Raw genomic sequence first — 21,143 nt, 5'->3', positions numbered from 1 at the left:
GCCCGTGCTCGCTCCCGGCACCATCGCTGGCCGATGCAGAGAGGGCCACAGAGTGGTTCTCTTTGCGTCGTATGCCTACATTTTTTTATTGCAGGATGCCTCAATATCGAGGCATCACTGCAATAACATGAAAGCGGCTGGAAGCGATCAGGATTGCTTCCACTGCTTGAATCCCCTGACGACGTACAGGGTATGTCGTTGGTCGTTAATGGACGTTTTTTGTACTACGTACCCTGTATGTGTTGGTCCTTAAGGGGTTAATATACTTTATAACACTGGTTTTAAAACCTGTCCTCAGGCCTCCCCAACAGACCAGGATTACCTTGGATGAGAGCAGGTAAAATTACCATGTTTACCTATCAGGCCTCATTTTAAGGATATCTTAAAGGGATATTAAACCCCAACATTTTCTTTTATGATTCAGAGAGAACATACAATTTTAAACAACATTCCAATTTATTTCTATTATCAAATTTGCTTCATTCTCTTGTTATTCATTGCTGAAGGAACAGCATTGCACTACTGGCAGGAAGCTGAACACATCTAGTTAGCCAATCACAAGAGACAAATGTGTGGAGGCACCAATTAGCAGCAGCTCCCACTGGTGTATGATATGTGCTTATTTTTTTAACAATGAATACTAAGAGAACTAAGCACATTTGAAAATAGAAGTGAATTCAAAAGTGTCTTACAATTACACGCTCTATATGAATCAGGTACGTTTTTAATTTTGACTTTCCTATTCCTTTAACTAGAGAACAGGTGAAATAATCAGCTTTTAGGGAGGCCTGAGGACAAACCAGTGCTTTATAACCTTTAAATCCCTGCCTGTTTCTTAGCTCTTGCAGAGGCTGCCTCTTATATCAGTGCATTCTATTAGATTTTCACAGCCAGACATGCTAGTTCATGTGTGCCCATAAGATCACATTGGAGCAATCCTTTTCTAATACCTGTGATAACTTTATGATGTTAAAGCATAATATATCCACAGAAGCTTTTCAGTTTTCCGAATGATTTCCTTTTCTTCACAATGGAATTTAGCAAGGTCTCTTTTTCAGCTACACTCAAAGTGCAGGTTTCTACCGTATGAGGGATCTGATTGGTTTTGAATCCAATAGTACAGGTAGCCCTCAGTTTACGCCGGGGTTAGGTTCCAGAAGGAATGGTTGTAAATCGAAACCGTTGTAAATTGAAACCCAGTTTATAATGTAAGTCAATGGGAAGTGAGGGAGATAGGTTCCAGGCCCCTCTCAAAATTGTCATAAGTAACACCTAATACATTATTTTTAAAGCTTTGAAATTAAGACTTTAAATACTAAAACAGCATTATAAACCTAATAAAATAATCACACAACACAGAATTTATAATTAAACTAAGTTAAATGAACAAACATTTGCTAAACAGCATTATAAACCTAATAAAATCACACAACACAGACTTCACTTGCATTTTTCTGCAAACAGTTATTTCTATGCATTCCAATATGGACTGATTTATAGACATGAAAATGTTGTTCCTTTGAAATCTGCTCGATAGCTCAGGTCTGGTTAACTGATTAATTTCAGCTTGCTTGGCTTTGCTGCAACACAAGCGGACAGCTTCACCTACTGGCTATTTTAATAAATGCACTGCTTCTCAATGATTTTCAATAGCAGTCACATGACTGGAAAAAAAGGTTGTTATTCTGAAACGGTGTAAATTGAACCGTTGTAAAACGAGGGCCACCTGTATATATTTTTTTATTTTTAAGGCTTTGTCTTAACTATTAAAGGGACATTAAACACTTTGAGATGGTAATATAAAATGATAAATTGTATATAATAAAACAGCTCTGCAATATACTTTCATTATTTATTTTGTCCTCTTTGCCTGTAATTCCAGTCTGAAATTGTGAGCTTTTCAGTTCCTGTTAGAAATGGAAGTGCAGAACACTGTTAAATCCAGCACAACCATTGGCTGCACACTCTAGTGACCTATTTATAACTGACCCTAATTGGCCACAGCAGAGAAGGTAACACAAGTTACAACATGGCAGCTCCCAGTGTTTTATAGACACTAAAACTTTTACACTTATTTTGTCACTTTTTAAACAACTAATGAAACTTTAAAAAAATACATCTACAATCTTTTCTTTGAATGCATCATTCTATCTAGCAAGTATTTAGTGTTTAATGGCCCTTTAAATATATCTTTCAATGCTCACATCCCCGCCAAGACTACAATTTCCTCTTGCATTGTCCAGTGCATTTGAAAAGCTTAGCAATTAAGCCTCCTGAATCCCCAAGGTTTCAGGGCACAATCTACTTGGGATCAACATCTTGAGCGCTAGAGAATGATTCTTCACTTTTGGAGATCTGTCAAGCTGCTGTCTGGTAAACTTCGTTCTCTTAGTATCCCTTGTTGAAAAAGAATATGCACATATCATACACCAGTGGGAGCTGCTGCTAATTGGTGCCTGCACACATTTGTCTCTTGTGATTGGCTAACTAGATGTGTTCAGCTTCCTGCCAGTAGTGCAATGCTGTTCCTTCAGCAATGGATAACAAGAGAATGAAGCAAATTCGATGATAGAAGTAAATTGAAAAGTTGTTTAACATTGTATCTATCTGAATTATAAAAGACAATTTTTGGGTTTACTATCCCTTTAATGTTTTCCAGTTATCTTCTGTTAAAGGGACACTAAACCCAAATGTTTTCTTTCATGATTCAGATAGAGCATGCAATTTTAAGCAACTTTCTAATTTACTCCTATTAATTCTTCTTCGTTCTCTTGCTATCTTTATTTAAAAAGCAGGAATGGGATGCCCATTTTTGGTAGAGAACCTGGGTTATGCTTGCTTATTGGTGGGTAAATGTAAGTCTTCAATAAGCAAGCGCTATCCATGGTTCTGAACCTAAAATGGTCTGGCTGCTAAGATTTACATTCCTGCTTTTAAAATAAAGATAGCAAGAGAACGAAGAAAATTTGATAATAGGAGTAAATTAGAAAGTTGCTTAAAATTGCTTGCTTGATGTCTGAATCATGAAATAATTTTTTTTGCTTTCAGTGTCCCTTTAAATTTAGCATGAAAAATTCTGACTTCTGTTTTGTGATAATAAATTTTGTTTTCCATTTATTATTCTTGTCTTTGTGTTGTTGATACCACACTTTGGTTATTCCTCTGTATGTTCCTCTCACCTGCTAAGTATTCGCTAGGAATTAACAGCAGAAAATCCTATATCTTGGTTTATGTGCTAATACTAGGGTATCCATACCTTGTTCACCATCCTATGTTGGAATTGTGAAATCATAATCCAGGTCACTTTTACTCAGGTAAAGGGAGTGTGGTTCTTGGGGTTGTCTGTGCCCAGGGTGTCTTGCCTTGTAAGTATCAACTAGGCTATAGGTGTGTATGTATGTATGTGTATATATACAGTGGATATAAAAAGTCTACACACCCCTGTTAAAATGTCAGGTTTCTGTGATGTAAAAAAATGAGACAAAGATAAATAATTTCAGAACTTTTTCCACCTTTAATGTGACCTACAAACTGTACAACTCAATTGAAAAACTGAAATATTTTAGGTAAAGGGAAATAAAAATAAAATATGGTTGCATAAGTGTGAACACCCTTAAACTAATACTTTATTGAAGCACCTTTTGATTTTATTACAGCACTCAGTCTTTTTGGGTATGTTTTTTTTCAGCATGGCACATCTTGACTTGGCAAGATTTGCCCACAATTCTTTGCAAAAACACTCACCCCACAGATTTTGAATTGGGCTCAGGTCTGGTCTTTTGGTGATATGCAGTGTTGTTTTTGCACCAAAAAGTTCAACTTTGGTTTCATCAGACCAGAACACCTTTTGCAACATGCTTTTGGGAAACTTCAGATGTGTTTTTGCAAAATTTAGCCGGGCTTGGATGTTTTTTTTGTAAGAAAAGGCTTCCGTCTTGCCACTCTACCCCATAGCACAGACATATGAAGAATACGGGACATCCAGTTCTTGGTAATGTCACTGTTGCACCATATTTTCTTCACTTGATGATGACTGTCTTCACTGTGTCCCATGGTATATCTAATACCTAGGAAATTCTTTTGTACCCTTCTCCTGACTGATACCTTTTAACAATGAGATCCCTCTGATGCGGACCATGGCTTTTGCTGTAGGATTCGACTAACAAAATGTCAGGAAAGACCTACTAGAACAGCTGAACTTTATTTGGGGTTAATCAGAGGCACTTTAAATGACAGGTGTGTACTGACTCATATTTAACATGATTTCTCCAACATAGGTGTGTCCGGTCCACGGCGTCATCCTTACTTGTGGGATATTCTCTCCCCCAACAGGAAATGGCAAAGAGCCCAGCAAAGCTGGTCACATGATCCCTCCTAGGCTCCGCCTACCCCAGTCATTCTCTTTGCCGTTGTACAGGCAACATCTCCACGGAGATGGCTTAGAGTTTTTTAGTGTTTAACTGTAGTTTTTATTATTCAATCAAGAGTTTGTTATTTTAAAATAGTGCTGGTATGTACTATTTACTCAGAAACAGAAAAGAGAAGATTTCTGTTTGTATGAGGAAAATGATTTTAGCAACCGTTACTAAAATCCATGGCTGTTCCACACAGGACTGTTGAGAGCAATTAACTTCAGTTGGGGGAACAGTGAGCAGTCTCTTGCTGCTTGAGGCATGACACATTCTAACAAGACGATGTAATGCTGGAAGCTGTCATTTTCCCTATGGGATCCGGTAAGCCATGTTTATTAAGATAGTAAATAAGGGCTTCACAAGGGCTTATTAAGACTGTAGACTTTTTCTGGGCTAAATCGATTCATTATTAACACATATTTAGCCTTGAGGAATCATTTAATCTGGGTATTTTGATAAGATTATATCGGCAGGCACTGTTTTAGACACCTTATTCTTTAGGGGCTTTCCCAAATCATAGGCAGAGCCTCATTTTCGCGCCGGTGTTGCGCACTTGTTTTTGAGAGGCATGACATGCAGTCGCATGTGTGAGGAGCTCTGATACATAGAAAAGACTTTCTGAAGGCGTCATTTGGTATCGTATTCCCCTTTGGGCTTGGTTGGGTCTCAGCAAAGCAGATACCAGGGACTGTAAAGGGGTTAAAGTTAAAAACGGCTCCGGTTCCGTTATTTTAAGGGTTAAAGCTTCCAAATTTGGTGTGCAATACTTTTAAGGCTTTAAGACACTGTGGTGAAATTTTGGTGAATTTTGAACAATTCCTTCATATTTTTTCGCAATTGCAGTAATAAAGTGTGTTCAGTTTAAAATTTAAAGTGACAGTAACGGTTTTATTTTAAAACGTTTTTTGTACTTTGTTATCAAGTATATGCCTGTTTAACATGTCTGAACTACCAGATAGACTGTGTTCTGAATGTGGGGAAGCCAGAGTTCCTTCTCATTTAAGTAAATGTGATTTATGTGACAATGACAATGATGCCCAAGATGATTCCTCAAGTGAGGGGAGTAAGCATGGTACTGCATCATTCCCTCCTTCGTCTACACGAGTCTTGCCCACTCAGGAGGCCCCTAGTACATCTAGCGCGCCAATACTCCTTACTATGCAACAATTAACGGCTGTAATGGATAATTCTGTCAAAAACATTTTAGCCAAAATGCACACTTATCAGCGTAAGCGCGACTGCTCTGTTTTAGATACTGAAGAGCATGACGACGCTGATAATAATGGTTCTGAAGGGCCCCTAAACCAGTCTGATGGGGCCAGGGAGGTTTTGTCTGAGGGAGAAATTACTGATTCAGGGAACATTTCTCAACAAGCTGAACCTGATGTGATTACGTTTAAATTTAAGTTGGAACATCTCCGCATTCTGCTTAAGGAGGTATTATCCACTCTGGATGATTGTGACAAGTTGGTCATCCCAGAGAAACTATGTAAAATGGACAAGTTCCTAGAGGTCCCGGGGCTCCCAGAAGCTTTTCCTATACCCAAGCGGGTGGCGGACATTGTAAATAAAGAATGGGAAAGGCCCGGTATTCCTTTCGTCCCTCCCCCCATATTTAAAAAATTGTTTCCTATGGTCGACCCCAGAAAGGACTTATGGCAGACAGTCCCCAAGGTCGAGGGAGCGGTTTCCACTTTAAACAAACGCACCACTATACCCATAGAAGATAGTTGTGCTTTCAAAGATCCTATGGATAAAAAATTAGAAGGTTTACTTAAAAAGATGTTTGTTCAGCAGGGTTACCTTCTACAACCAATTTCATGCATTGTCCCTGTCGCTACAGCCGCGTGTTTCTGGTTCGATGAGCTGGTAAAGGCGGTCAATAGTGATTCTCCTCCTTATGAGGAGATTATGGACAGAATCAATGCTCTCAAATTGGCTAATTCTTTCACCTTAGACGCCACTTTGCAATTGGCTAGGTTAGCGGCTAAGAATTCTGGGTTTGCTATTGTGGCGCGCAGAGCGCTTTGGTTGAAATCTTGGTCAGCTGATGCGTCTTCCAAGAACAAGCTACTTAACATTCCTTTCAAGGGGAAAACGCTGTTTGGCCCTGACTTGAAAGAGATTATCTCTGATATCACTGGGGGTAAGGGCCACGCCCTTCCTCAGGATCGGCCTTTCAAGGCCAAAAATAAACCTAATTTTCGTCCCTTTCGTAGAAACGGACCAGCCCAAAGTGCTACGTCCTCTAAGCAAGAGGGTAATACTTCTCAAGCCAAGCCAGCTTGGAGACCAATGCAAGGCTGGAACAAGGGAAAGCAGGCCAAGAAACCTGCCACTGCTACCAAGACAGCATGAAATGTTGGCCCCCGATCCGGGACCGGATCTGGTGGGGGGCAGACTCTCTCTCTTCGCTCAGGCTTGGGCAAGAGATGTTCTGGATCCTTGGGCGCTAGAAATAGTCTCCCAAGGTTATTTTCTGGAGATCAAGGGGCTTCCCCCAAGGGGGAGGTTCCACAGGTCTCAGTTGTCTTCAGACCACATAAAAAGACAGGCATTCTTACATTGTGTAGAAGACCTGTTAAAAATGGGAGTGATTCATCCTGTTCCATTAGGAGAACAAGGGATGGGGTTCTACTCCAATCTGTTCATAGTTCCCAAAAAAGAGGGAACGTTCAGACCAATCTTAGATCTCAAGATCTTAAACAAGTTTCTCAAGGTTCCATCGTTCAAGATGGAAACCATTCGAACAATTCTTCCTTCCATCCAGGAAGGTCAATTCATGACCACGGTGGATTTAAAGGATGCGTATCTACATATTCCTATCCACAAGGAACATCATCGGTTCCTAAGGTTCGCATTCCTGGACAAGCATTACCAGTTCGTGGCGCTTCCTTTCGGATTAGCCACTGCTCCAAGGATTTTCACACAGGTACTAGGGTCCCTTCTAGCTGTGCTAAGACCAAGGGGCATTGCCGTAGTACCTTACTTGGACGACATTCTGATTCAAGCGTCGTCCCTTCCTCAAGCAAAGGCTCACACGGACATTGTCCTGGCCTTTCTCAGATCTCACGGATGGAAAGTGAACGTGGAAAAGAGTTCTCTATCTCCGTCAACAAGGGTTCCCTTCTTGGGAACAATAATAGACTCCTTAGAAATGAGGATTTTTCTGACAGAAGCCAGAAAAACAAAACTTCTAGACTCTTGTCGGATACTTCATTCCGTTCCTCTTCCTTCCATAGCGCAGTGCATGGAAGTGATAGGTTTGATGGTAGCGGCAATGGACATAGTTCCTTTTGCGCGCATTCATCTAAGACCATTACAACTGTGCATGCTCAGTCAGTGGAATGGGGACTATACAGACTTGTCTCCGAAGATACAAGTAAATCAGAGGACCAGAGACTCACTCCGTTGGTGGCTGTCCCTGGACAACCTGTCACAAGGGATGACCTTCCGCAGACCAGAGTGGGTCATTGTCACGACCGACGCCAGTCTGATGGGCTGGGGCGCGGTCTGGGGATCCCTGAAAGCTCAGGGTCTTTGGTCTCGGGAAGAATCTCTTCTACCGATAAATATTCTGGAACTGAGAGCGATATTCAATGCTCTCAAGGCTTGGCCTCAGCTAGCGAGGGCCAAGTTCATACGGTTTCAATCAGACAACATGACAACTGTTGCGTACATCAACCATCAGGGGGGAACAAGGAGTTCCCTAGCGATGGAAGAAGTGACCAAAATCATTCTATGGGCGGAGTCTCACTCCTGCCACCTGTCTGCTATCCACATCCCAGGAGTGGAAAATTGGGAAGCGGATTTTCTGAGTCGTCAGACATTGCATCCGGGGGAGTGGGAACTCCATCCGGAAATCTTTGCCCAAGTCACTCAACTGTGGGGCATTCCAGACATGGATCTGATGGCCTCTCGTCAGAACTTCAAAGTTCCTTGCTACGGGTCCAGATCCAGGGATCCCAAGGCGGCTCTAGTGGATGCACTAGTAGCACCTTGGACCTTCAAACTAGCTTATGTGTTCCCGCCATTTCCTCTCATCCCCAGGCTGGTAGCCAGGATCAATCAGGAGAGGGCGTCGGTGATCTTGATAGCTCCTGCGTGGCCACGCAGGACTTGGTATGCAGATCTGGTGAATATGTCATCGGCTCCACCATGGAAGCTACCTTTGAGACGAGACCTTCTTGTTCAGGGTCCGTTCGAACATCCGAATCTGGTCTCACTCCAGCTGACTGCTTGGAGATTGAACGCTTGATCTTATCGAAGCGAGGGTTCTCAGATTCTGTTATCGATACTCTTGTTCAGGCCAGAAAGCCTGTAACTAGAAAGATTTACCACAAAATTTGGAAAAAATATATCTGTTGGTGTGAATCTAAAGGATTCCCTTGGGACAAGGTTAAGATTCCTAAGATTCTATCCTTCCTTCAAGAAGGATTGGAAAAAGGATTATCTGCAAGTTCCCTGAAGGGACAGATTTCTGCCTTGTCTGTGTTACTTCACAAAAAGCTGGCAGCTGTGCCAGATGTTCAAGCCTTTGTTCAGGCTCTGGTCAGAATCAAGCCTGTTTACAAACCTTTGACTCCTCCTTGGAGTCTCAACTTAGTTCTTTCAGTTCTTCAGGGGGTTCCGTTTGAACCCTTACATTCTGTTGATATTAAGTTATTATCTTGGAAAGTTTTGTTTTTGGTTGCAATTTCTTCTGCTCGAAGAGTTTCAGAATTATCTGCTCTGCAGTGTTCTCCTCCTTATCTGGTGTTCCATGCAGATAAGGTGGTTTTACGTACTAAACCTGGTTTTCTTCCAAAAGTTGTTTCTAACAAAAACATTAACCAGGAGATTATCGTACCTTCTCTGTGTCCGAAACCAGTTTCGAAGAAGGAACGTTTGTTGCACAATTTGGATGTTGTTCGCGCTCTAAAATTCTATTTAGATGCTACAAAGGATTTTAGACAAACATCTTCCTTGTTTGTTGTTTATTCCGGTAAAAGGAGAGGTCAAAAAGCAACTTCTACCTCTCTCTCTTTTTGGATTAAAAGCATCATCAGATTGGCTTACGAGACTGCCGGACGGCAGCCTCCCGAAGGAATCACAGCTCATTCCACTAGGGCTGTGGCTTCCACATGGGCCTTCAAGAACGAGGCTTCTGTTGATCAGATATGTAGGGCAGCGACTTGGTCTTCACTGCACACTTTTACCAAATTTTACAAGTTTGATACTTTTGCTTCTTCTGAGGCTATTTTTGGGAGAAAGGTTTTGCAAGCCGTGGTGCCTTCCATTTAGGTGACCTGATTTGCTCCCTCCCTTCATCCGTGTCCTAAAGCTTTGGTATTGGTTCCCACAAGTAAGGATGACGCCGTGGACCGGACACACCTATGTTGGAGAAAACAGAATTTATGTTTACCTGATAAATTACTTTCTCCAACGGTGTGTCCGGTCCACGGCCCGCCCTGGTTTTTTAATCAGGTCTGATAATTTATTTTCTTTACCTACAGTCACCACGGTATCATATGGTTTCTCCTATGCAAATATTCCTCCTTAACGTCGGTCGAATGACTGGGGTAGGCGGAGCCTAGGAGGGATCATGTGACCAGCTTTGCTGGGCTCTTTGCCATTTCCTGTTGGGGAAGAGAATATCCCACAAGTAAGGATGACGCCGTGGACCGGACACACCGTTGGAGAAAGTAATTTATCAGGTAAACATAAATTCTGTTTTTGAATGTGATTGCTTAATTCTGAACACAGCTACATCCCCAGTTATAAAAGGGTGTTCACACTTATGCAACCATATTATTATTTTTTTTTTATTATTTCCCTTTACCTAAAAGATTTCAGTTTGTTTTTCAATTGAGTTGTACAGTTTATAGGTGACATTAAAGGTGGAAAAAGTTCTGAAATGATTTAACATTTTTTTACTTCACAGAAACTCGACATTTTAACAGGGGTGTGTAGACTTTTTATATCCACTGTGTGTGTGTATATATATATATATATATATATATATATATATATATATATATATATATATATATATATATATATATATAGTGTGTGTGTGTGTGTGTATGTATATATATATATATATATATATATATATATACAGGGAGTGCAGAATTATTAGGCAAATGAGTATTTTGACCACATCATCCTCTTTATGCATGTTGTCTTACTCCAAGCTGTATAGGCTCGAAAGCCTACTACCAATTAAGCATATTAGGTGATGTGCATCTCTGTAATGAGAAGGGGTGTGGTCTAATGACATCAACACCCTATATCAGGTGTGCATAATTATTAGGCAACTTCCTTTCCTTTGGCAAAATGGGTCAAAAGAAGGACTTGACAGGCTCAGAAAAGTCAAAAATAGTGAGATATCTTGCAGAGGGATGCAGCACTCTTAAAATTGCAAAGCTTCTGAAGCGTGATCATCGAACAATCAAGCGTTTCATTCAAAATAGTCAACAGGGTCGCAAGAAGCGTGTGGAAAAACCAAGGCGCAAAATAACTGCCCATGAACTGAGAAAAGTCAAGCGTGCAGCTGCCAAGATGCCACTTGCCACCAGTTTGGCCATATTTCAGAGCTGCAACATCACTGGAGTGCCCAAAAGCACAAGGTGTGCAATACTCAGAGACATGGCCAAGGTAAGAAAGGCTGAAAGACGACCACCACTGAACAAGACACACAAGCTGAAACGTCAAGACTGGGCCAAGAAATATCTCAAGACTGATTTTTCTAAGGTATTATGCACTGATGAAATGAGAGTGAGTCTTGATGGGCCAGATGGATGGGCTCGTGGCTGGATTGGTAAAGGGCAGAGAGCTCCAGTCCGACTCAGACGCCAGCAAGGTGGAGGTGGAGTACTGGTTTGGGCTGGTATCATCAAAGATGAGCTTGTGGGGCCTTTTCGGGTTGAGGATGGAGTCAAGCTCAACTCCCAGTCCTACTGCCAGTTTATGGAAGACACCTTCTTCAAGCAGTGGTACAGGAAGAAGTCTGCATCCTTCAAGAAAAACATGATTTTCATGCAGGACAATGCTCCATCACACGCGTCCAAGTACTCCACAGCGTGGCTGGCAAGAAAGGGTATAAAAGAAGAAAATCTAATGACATGGCCTCCTTGTTCACCTGATCTGAACCCCATTGAGAACCTGTGGTCCATCATCAAATGTGAGATTTACAAGGAGGGAAAACAGTACACCTCTCTGAACAGTGTCTGGGAGGCTGTGGTTGCTGCTGCACGCAATGTTGATGGTGAACAGATCAAAACACTGACAGAATCCATGGATGGCAGGCTTTTGAGTGTCCTTGCAAAGAAAGGTGGCTATATTGGTCACTGATTTGTTTTTGTTTTGTTTTTGAATGTCAGAAATGTATATTTGTGAATGTTGAGATGTTATATTGGTTTCACTGGTAAAAATAAATAATTGAAATGGGTATATATTTGTTTTTTTTTAAGTTGCCTAATAATTATGCACGGTAATAGTCACCTGCACACACAGATATCCCCCTAAAATAGCTATAACTAAAAACAAACTAAAAACTACTTCCAAAACTATTCAGCTTTGATATTGAGTTTTTTGGGTTCATTGAGAACATGGTTGTTCAATAATAAAATTAATCCTCAAAAATACAACTTGCCTAATAATTCTGCACTCCCTGTATATATATATATATATATATGCATCAGAAAACAGGAAGCACTCGCCGGGACTTAAATATAAAGTGACTTCATTCACCCAACACGGTAACGTTTCAGGAATGTTATCCCCATCCTCAGACCTATTATACAATAAAAAACAACAGTTTAAATAGCTTACCCCTTCGCCATGCTGTGCAGCTTCCGGTTCATGTGGTGGTGGAGGGGTAAGCTATTTAAACTGTTGTTTTTTTTGTTGTATAATAGGTGTGAGGACGGGGAATAACATCCCTGAAACATTACCGCGTTAGGTAAATAATGTCACTTTACATTGAAGTCCTGACGAGTGCTTCCTGTTTTCTGATGCATGTTTACCTTTTGAATGCACCCCGGACAGAGACTCATTTATTATTAAGTGCGTGCAGAGCTCCCTTGGACTGTATGTATATATTTATTTATTTATTTTTTCTATTGATTATCTAAAGTTTAATTATAGTTGCCAAAATGTATTAATTTGGAAATAATCAAAGATATTTGTGTAATCTGTTCTGTTTTCATGGTTTCAGGTTGCTGAACGAGCGTTGTATTATTGGAATAATGAGTATATCATGAGTTTAATCAGTGACAATGCAGCCAAGATTTTGCCCATTATGTTTCCTTCTTTATATCGAAACTCAAAGACTCATTGGAACAAGTAAGGAAACATGTTTTTGGCTAAAGCTTGATTTCAATTGTAACAAATGTTTAATGGAAACTAAATGTATTATGCATATGTGTAAATGTAAAGCTCTCTTGTTTTATTTACTTGTACTTAATACGGAGCTGTAGTAACAATAGCTTTACATACAATGTCATTTATCATTTGTAGATTCCACCCTCCATTTGCCAGCTTCACTTCCATTTCTACCTGTTTGAGTTTGTATTTTAGGTTTCACCTGTGCCCTAGCCTTAGTAGCATTAGTGTTTGTGTTGATGAATACATTTGTTGTGTTGCGACCCTTAAGAAATGATAACTGCTTCGATACCAGTCATATCCTGCTCTATTATATTGATCCAGCATAGTGTACACGGGTTTTCCACAGTTTGTCCTTTGCAAGATGTTCACCAATGCTGTTTCCTTCTTAATACAGGGAGAGTGCACAGCTGCATTTATTACTTATGGGAATAAAGAACCTGGCCACCAGGAGGAGGAGGCAAAGATATCCCAGCCAAAGGCTTAAAGGGACAGTCAACCATAGAATTGTTATTGTTTTAAAAGATAGATAATCCCTTTATTACTCATTCCCCAATTTTGCATAACCAACACAGTTATATTAATGTACTTTTTACCTTTGTGATTACCTTGTATCTAGGAACCTTCTGCCAGCCCCCTGATCACATGACTGTGACTGTTTATTATCTATTGTCTTAAATTTAGCATTGTATTGTGCTAGATCTTAAATAACCCCCTGTGCCTGAACACAGTGTTATCTATATGGCCCACGTGTACTTTCTGTCTCTTTGTGTTGAAAAGAGATTTAAAAAGCATGTGATAAGAGGCAGCCCTCAAAGGCTTAGAAATTAGCATATGAGCCTACCTATGTTTAGTTTAAACTAAGAATACCAAGAGAAAAAAAGCAAATTTGATGATAAAAGTAAATTGGAAAGTCAATTAAAATTAAAAGTCCTATCTGAATAATGAAAGTTTAATTTATACTTGACTCTCCCTTTAAATACCTCCCCCACTTCCCTCATCCCCCAGTCATTCTTTGCCTTTCGTCACAGGAGGTTGGCAGAGAAGTGTCAGAAGATTTCGGTGTAGTCTCTGATGGAGGGTAGTACTCTTCGAGATGGGACTGGAGTTTTATGTAGTCTTGTCAGTCTCTCAGTGAGAGCATTGATGAAAGTTAGAGTCTGGAGATGCAGGGAGAGTCTTTCTGTAAAACATTACCAACTCAGATTAACGGCTCCTTAAAGGGACATTGGACCCAAATTTTTTCTTTCGTGATTCAGATGGAGCATGCAATTGTAAGAAACTTTCTAATTTACTCCTATTATCTATTTTTCTTCGTTCTCTTGCTTTCTTTATTTAAAAAAGAAGGCATCTAAGCATTTTTTTTGGGTTCAGAACCATGGAAAGCACATGTTTATTGGTGGGGGAATTTACCCACCAATCAGCAAGAACAGCCCAGGTTGTTCAACAAAAATAGGCCGGCATCTTAACTTACATTCTTGAATTTCAAATAAAGATACCAAGAGAATGAAGACAATTTGATAATAGGAGTAAATTAGAAAGTTGCTTAAAATTGCATGCTCTATCTGAATCACAGAAGAAAAAATTTGGGTTCAGTGTCCCTTTAAACAATCAGCGTTGACGAGTTTTGCTGCCTGCTTTCTTCACACAAGTCAATGTCAGAAGCGCTGCTATAATCTGTCAAACTGGAATGACTGTTACTGTTCCACTGCATAGATTTCGGTAAGATTGTTTCATTTTTTACACATATTGCAAATGCTAGAAGACAGGGTCACAGTGTGGCTCCTTTTATCTATATAGAATCAAGGGTTAATATCTCCTGAGGGGGATTATGAACAGTTGGGTTTAATCATATATGCTTTATTTGATTTTATGCATGCTTTTGTGTAAGATGTTTATGGGCTCATAGGCTGAGTTGGAGCATACAGGTTTCACTTTCACTTTGAAGGTTGCGCAGCTTAAAAGCTTGGTGCGCTTTTTCTCATAGCAGGGACAGTCCTGCATTGCGCACCATGTGACCGGTATGATCGACGCTTCCATTTCCTTTCTCTTGGCCGAGCTACTACCAGAGAGGATTTTTATCTCTATTCTGTCTGGGTTATAGGAGGTGGTGGGGGCCCCAGCCATTGGGGGTATAAAGGTGTCACTTTTTTAATTTCAAATAAAGTTTGTTTTTTTTCTGTAGTCCTCTGCATATTGTACTTTAGCTTTCGAGGACTCTGATTCATTAGAGGGTTCTCCTTCTATTTCAAAGAGTAATGCCTGTTTATATTGTGAGGGAGCTCTGGAATATCCGCCCGCTCAGTTATCTTCCATATGCCTTGATAAGGGGATTATATCAAATACGGTTGACATGTTTGATACCACTGAGCCACCAACCTCTGAGGAGTCCTCGTCCAGTGAGGTGCATACCCTACATGCATCTTGTATACATATGCAGCTTCCCATTGCACTGCTAATCCTCCATCTGGAGGGGTCCTTTTTTTCACCAGACGTTACTGCACAGTTTTTTATACGGCGGTGTCTGCGGCCATTAGTGCTTTCGAGCACAAGTGAAAGTTTAAATCTTGTACTCCTGCCCAGGTGGCATCATGTAATTTGTCAAATATATCCAATCAGTTATCCGAGGATGAGGTTCTCTCTTAAACTTTCCGGGTTGGAGTCTGCTGCCTATAATCCTCCGCCTGTGGAGTATCCAGTTTTTAGATTTAGAACAGAACGTTTACACTTTCTACTAAAGGAGGTTTTGACTACTTTAGAGGTTCCAAAGGCCGAGCTGCCAGTCGAACCTCTGGGTCCTAAATTGATGGCAATCATTTATTAAGGACAAGTGGAACAGGATTAGATTCCTCTTCCCGTCATCTGCTTTTTAAGGATCCCAGTTCCAGTCTCTCTATGGGGGTGGGTTCTCTTTTTCCCATCCCTACTTGGTTGGCACTAATTTAAGCTTGCCAAACGTAATGCTAGCTCGTGTGAGGATAGTTCATCGTTCATAGAGCCGCCGGATAGAAGGATGGAAATCCTGTTATGGATATTTGCTTTTACAGTCGGCGCTTGTCGACGCAGTTGCTGGAGCGGCTACCTTTTGGGGTGTCTCCTTCGCAAAAATGTTCGAGGTGGAGGCTCTCCTCAACATTTTTCAGGAAAGAATTACAGCCTTCTGGGTTACTAATTCTTTTATCTGTGCTGCTATTACGCAGATTAATTAGCCTATGGCTAAGACTTCAGTTTTTTTTGTTCAGTCCCGTGAGACACTCTGACAGATAAAACTTCTAAGTCTGTTTGACTATCTCCACGGTTTCAGGGGCCAATGGTGCCTTCATACCGTAAGATAAGGAGAACAATTCTATGGGACAAAGTTTGTATTTTTGTTCCTTTAGTTCTGATAAAAGCCCAGCATCAGAGGCCTCCGCTAAACCAGAGCAAGCCAGCTCGGTCCTGGAATTAGATCCAAACAGAGCAAGAAACCCGCCGAGACTAAGTCTGCATGAAGTGGTGGCCCACAGTCCTATTTTGGATCGTGTAGGGGGCAGTCTGTCACTCTTTCTGAGGATTGGTTCAGGGACGTGCAGGATCCTTGGGTCCTAGAGGTCATAGCTCGGGGTTGCAAGATAGGTTTCAAATCTCAAGGGGCATATTCATCCTCTCAACCTGTCCTCAGACTAGGAAAGAGGGAAGCCTTTCTGTAATGCATAAGGAATCTGTCCTCCTTTGGAGTCATTGTCCCGGTGCCTATCGTAGAGTGAGGTTTGGGATACTATTCAAACATTTTTGTGGTTCGAAAGGAAGGAGGGATCATTCCGTCCAGTTCTGGACCTAAAGTGCTTAAACAAATTTTTCAATTTCCCCTCGTCAAGATAGAGACAATGAGGTCCATCCTTCCCTTGATTCGGGAAGGGCAGTTTTTGACCACTATAGATCTGAAGGAGGCATTCCTTCACCTTCCAATCCACAGGGAACTCTTCCAGTTCCTCAGGTTTAGGTTTCTGGACCAGCACTTCCAGATCATTGCACTTCCGTTCAGCTACTTTACCAAAAATTTTACGAAGGTTCTAGGGGCTCTTCTAGCAGTCGCCAGAACCCGGGGTGTAGCAGTAGTTCCTTTCGGGGACGACATTCGGGTACAAGCACCATAGTTTCGTCTGGCGGAAGATCATTTGGAATCTCTCCTCTGGGGAAGATAAATAGAGATAGGAGTTCTCTTATTCCAAGCACCAGGGTAGAGTTCCTGGGCATGATATTAGATTCCATAGACATGAGAATATTTCTAGCAGACAAGAGAATTTGCAAACTAGCTTCAACATGTCTTGCCCTCCAGGCCTCCTTAAGGCCATCTTTGGCTCAGTGTATGGAGGTGATTGGTCTCATGGTGTCCAGCATGAACATCATTCTCTTTGCCAGGTTCCACTTCAGACCGTTGTGTCTGTGCATGCTGAGGCAGTGGAACGGCGATCATTTGGATCTGTCTCATCAGATTCTCTGGACAACCGGTCAAGAGAATCGCTCTCTTGGTGGCTCTGTCCGGATCACCTGTCCCAAGGGACATCCTTTTTATGACCATCCTTGGTGACTGTGACTACAGACGCAGGTCTGTCAGGTTGGGGAGCTGTTTAGGGCACCAAGAAAGCGCAGGGCCTGTGGACGCAGGAGGAGAGCTCCCTCCCGTTCAACATTCTAGACCTTCGGGTGATATTCAATGCTCTGAAGGTTTGGCCCCTACTGGGTTCGTCCCAATTTATCCGATTCCAATCATCAACCATCAGGGTGGAACAAGAAGCTTCCTGGCATTGAGGGAAGTATCTCGGATTCTGGGGTGGGTGGAGACCCACAACTGTTCGCTGTCAGCGATCCACATTCTGACAGGTGGGGAACGCGGGAGTAAGATCTCATAGCGTCCCGTCTCTATACCTAGCTACCCAGATATGGGTTGAGTTCCAGGGGTCCTCAGGCTGAGCTAAAAGATGTTTTAGCGGTGCCTTGGAGGTTCAATCTAATTTTTTTTTCTGCCATTACCACTCTTTCCTTGAGTGGTGGCTCAAATCTTTCAGGAGCAGGCGTCAGTGATACTGATTGCTCCATTGTGGCCGTGAAGGATATGATTTGGCGATCTAGTGGGGATGTCATCATCTGCTCCTGGAGGTTACCTTGTCGCAGGGATCTGCTGGAACAAGGCCCCTTTATTCATCAAAATCTAGATTCTGGCTGACATCCGTGAAGATTGAATGCTTAGTCTTAGCCAAGAGAGTGTTTTCTGAGAGTGTTATCGATACTCTCATTCAAGCTCATAAGCTCATCGCATCTTTCATAAGGTGTGGAGGACCTACTTATTCTGGTGGTTTGTCCTGGCACAAAGGATTCCTTCTTTTCTCTAGGTTGGACTGGAGAAGGGCCTCTCAGCTAGTTCCTTGAAGGGACAGATTTCGGCCCTGTCTGTTTTACAGCACAAGAGGCTCGCTGAGCTTCTGGATGTACAGTCTTTTGTTAAGGTTCTGACTAGGATCAGGCCGGTGTTTAGATCTGATGCTCCTCCTTGGAGATAAATCTTGTTCTTAAAGTTTTGCAACGGGCTCTGTTTGAGCCTATGCACGGGGTTGGCATTACGTTTTTGTCTTGGAAGGTTCTTTTTCTACTAGCTATTGCTACTGCGCGCAGAGTCTCTGAGATTGCTGCTTTGCAATGCGACCTTCCTTCTCTGGTGTTCCATGCTGATAAGGCTGTTCTACGAACTAAGCTAGGATTTCTTACTAAGGTTGTGTCAAATCGCAACATCAATCAAGAAATTGTGGTTCCTTCCTTATGTCCTAATCCTCCTTCATCAAAGGAACGTTTACTGCATAATCTGGATGTGGTTCGTGCCTTGAAGTTCTATCTTCAGGCTACGAAGGAATTTAGACAAACTTCTTCTCTGTTTATCTATTCTGGGAAGCGTAGGGGTCAGAGGGCCTCTTCGACTTCCTTATCTTTTTGGTTGAGGAGTATCATCCGCTTAGCATATGAGTCAGCGGGTCTTAAGCCTCCTCAGAGGATTACTGCTCATTCTACGAGAGCTGTGGTTTCCTCTTGGGCCTTCAAAAATGAGGCCTCTATGGATCAGGTTTGTAAGATGTGTTACCTGATCTTCCTTACATACTTTTCCAAATTTCCTAACTTCCTAAATTTATTTTGTTTTCTTCTGGCACCTTTTTCACCCTGATATTTCTCCTACTGTTTCCTTTTTCCCTCGGCAGAATGACTAGGGGATGAGGGAAGTGGGGGGGAGGTATTTAAGCCTTTGGCTGGGGTGTCTTTGCCGCCTCCTGGTGTCCAGGTTCTGTATTCCCATAAGTAATTAATGCAGCTGTGGACTCTCCCTGTATCCAAGGAAAGGAAATTATCTGGTAAGACATAATTAGTTTTTTTTTTTTTTTTTTTTCATAAGATGGCGAGAGTCCACAATCCATTAAGCATGGGATTCAACTCCTGGCCACTAGGAGAAGGCAAACTTTCCCAAAGCTCTCAAGAGTACTTCATCCCTTGCACCTCACTGGTATGCCAGTCTAAAACTTTGCCTTACAGGAGTTGTGTGAAGAATGAGGTGCTATTAAGAGCCTTCGTTGACCGGGGTTTTAAGACTGAATTGAGGCCTGATTTTTCCCCTTAGAGAGCTGCTACTTGGACAGAGGGGAGACTGGCATATAGAGTAGTGATACAATTACTTCTGGTGATGGGCGTTAGTCATAAGCCTGCCACAAGTATCATAGGGACATGACCCTAGCCACCTCCTCTTAGGTCATCAAGATACTCCTCATTCATAACCTCTGCTATAATGTGCTCAGCACTGGGTGGGCTATCTACTGAAAGCAGTTTGTTCTGCAGCTGGTAAGCACAGTGAAGTGGATGCTTGTCAGGTAAGACTGTTCCAACATTAGCACCCACATATCCCACAGACTATTAGCAGGTACATTTGATATGTTACAACATAGCCAGGGGACTTTATCACAGCTGACATTATAACTTTCACACTAGACCTCATTATGTATTAATTGTCTGTGTGTTTTTTGGGACATATTGAGTCAGTAGGGCTCTCTGTATAATTTACATGCTATATATTTTTTTTTATTCATAATCTTTTTCTTCTGTTATGTGTGATCAGTCCACGGGTCATCATTACTTCTGGGATATAACTCCTCCCCAACAGGAAATGCAAGAGGATTCACCCAGCAGAGCTGCATATAGCTCCTCCCCTCTACGTCAGTCCCAGTCATTCTCTTGCACCCAACGACTAGATAGGATGTGTGAGAGGACTATGGTGATTATACTTAGTTTTTATGACTTCAATCAAAAGTTTGTTATTTTACAATAGCACCGGAGCGTGTTATTACTTCTCTGGCAGAGTTTGAGGAAGAATCTACCAGAGTTTTTTACTATGATTTTAACCGGAGTAGTTAAGATCATATTGCTGTTCTCGGCCATCTGAGGGAGGTAAAAGCTTCAGATCAGGGGACAGCGGGCAGATGAATCTGCATTGAGGTATGTAGCAGTTTTTATTTTCTGAATGGAATTGATGAGAAAATCCTGCCATACCGTTATAATGACATGTATGTATACACTTCAGTATTCTGGGGATGGTATTTCACCGGAACTACTCTGTTAAAAGTCACTAATCCTTTTAATAAGTATTTATCATGTTAAACTTTTCTGCTGGAATGTAGAATCGTTTACATTTCTGAGGTACTGAGTGAATAAATATTTGGGCATTATTTTCCACTTGGCAGTTGTTTGGTTTTAATTGTGACAGTTTCGTTTCTCTTCACTGCTGTGTGTGAGGGGGAGGGGCCGTTTTTGGCGCTCTTTGCTACGCATCAAAAATTTCCAGTCAGTTACTCTTATATTTCCTGCATGATCCGGTTCATCTCTGACAGATCTCAGGGGTCTTCAAACTTCTTTGGAGGGAGGTAGATTCTCTCAGCAGAGCTGTGAGAATTTTATATTGACTGTGAATAAAAACGTTGCTCTGTAATTTTTATGTCAAATTTAATTATTGTTATTTTACTAATGGGAACAAACCTTTGCTAAAAGTTGTGTTGTTTTAAAGTTTGATGCTATAACTGTTTTTCAGTTCATTATTTCAACTGTCATTTAATCGTTTAGTACCTCTTTGAGGCACAGTACGTTTTGCTAAAAAAGATTATAACCAAGTTGCAAGTTTATTGCTAGTGTGTTAAACATGTCTGACTCAGAGGAAGATGTCTGTGTCATTTGTTCCAATGCCAAGGTGGAGCCCAATAGAAATTTATGTACTAACTGTATTGATGCTACTTTAAATAAAAGTCAATCTGTACAATTTGAACAAATTTCGCCAAACAGCGAGGGGAGAGTTATGCC

The 21,143-nt window shown here is 41.4% G+C and overlaps 1 protein-coding gene across 3 annotated transcripts in view; it reads left to right on the top strand.

Annotated features, from left to right (window-relative positions):
• The window catches only part of PPP2R5C (protein phosphatase 2 regulatory subunit B'gamma), a 488,552-nt gene that overhangs the window by 367,204 nt on the left and 100,205 nt on the right, over positions 1-21,143 (top strand). For all 3 annotated transcript variants that reach the window (XM_053697445.1, XM_053697446.1, XM_053697447.1), the window contains one exon: positions 12,613-12,740. In XM_053697445.1, coding sequence (XP_053553420.1) covers positions 12,613-12,740 — 128 coding nt within the window. The remainder of the gene's footprint in view (positions 1-12,612; positions 12,741-21,143) is intronic.

This window comes from Bombina bombina, chromosome 1 (genome assembly GCF_027579735.1).
Source record: "Bombina bombina isolate aBomBom1 chromosome 1, aBomBom1.pri, whole genome shotgun sequence".
Classification (NCBI taxonomy): domain Eukaryota; kingdom Metazoa; phylum Chordata; class Amphibia; order Anura; family Bombinatoridae; genus Bombina; species Bombina bombina.
This window is presented reverse-complemented; position numbering and strand designations above follow the sequence as displayed.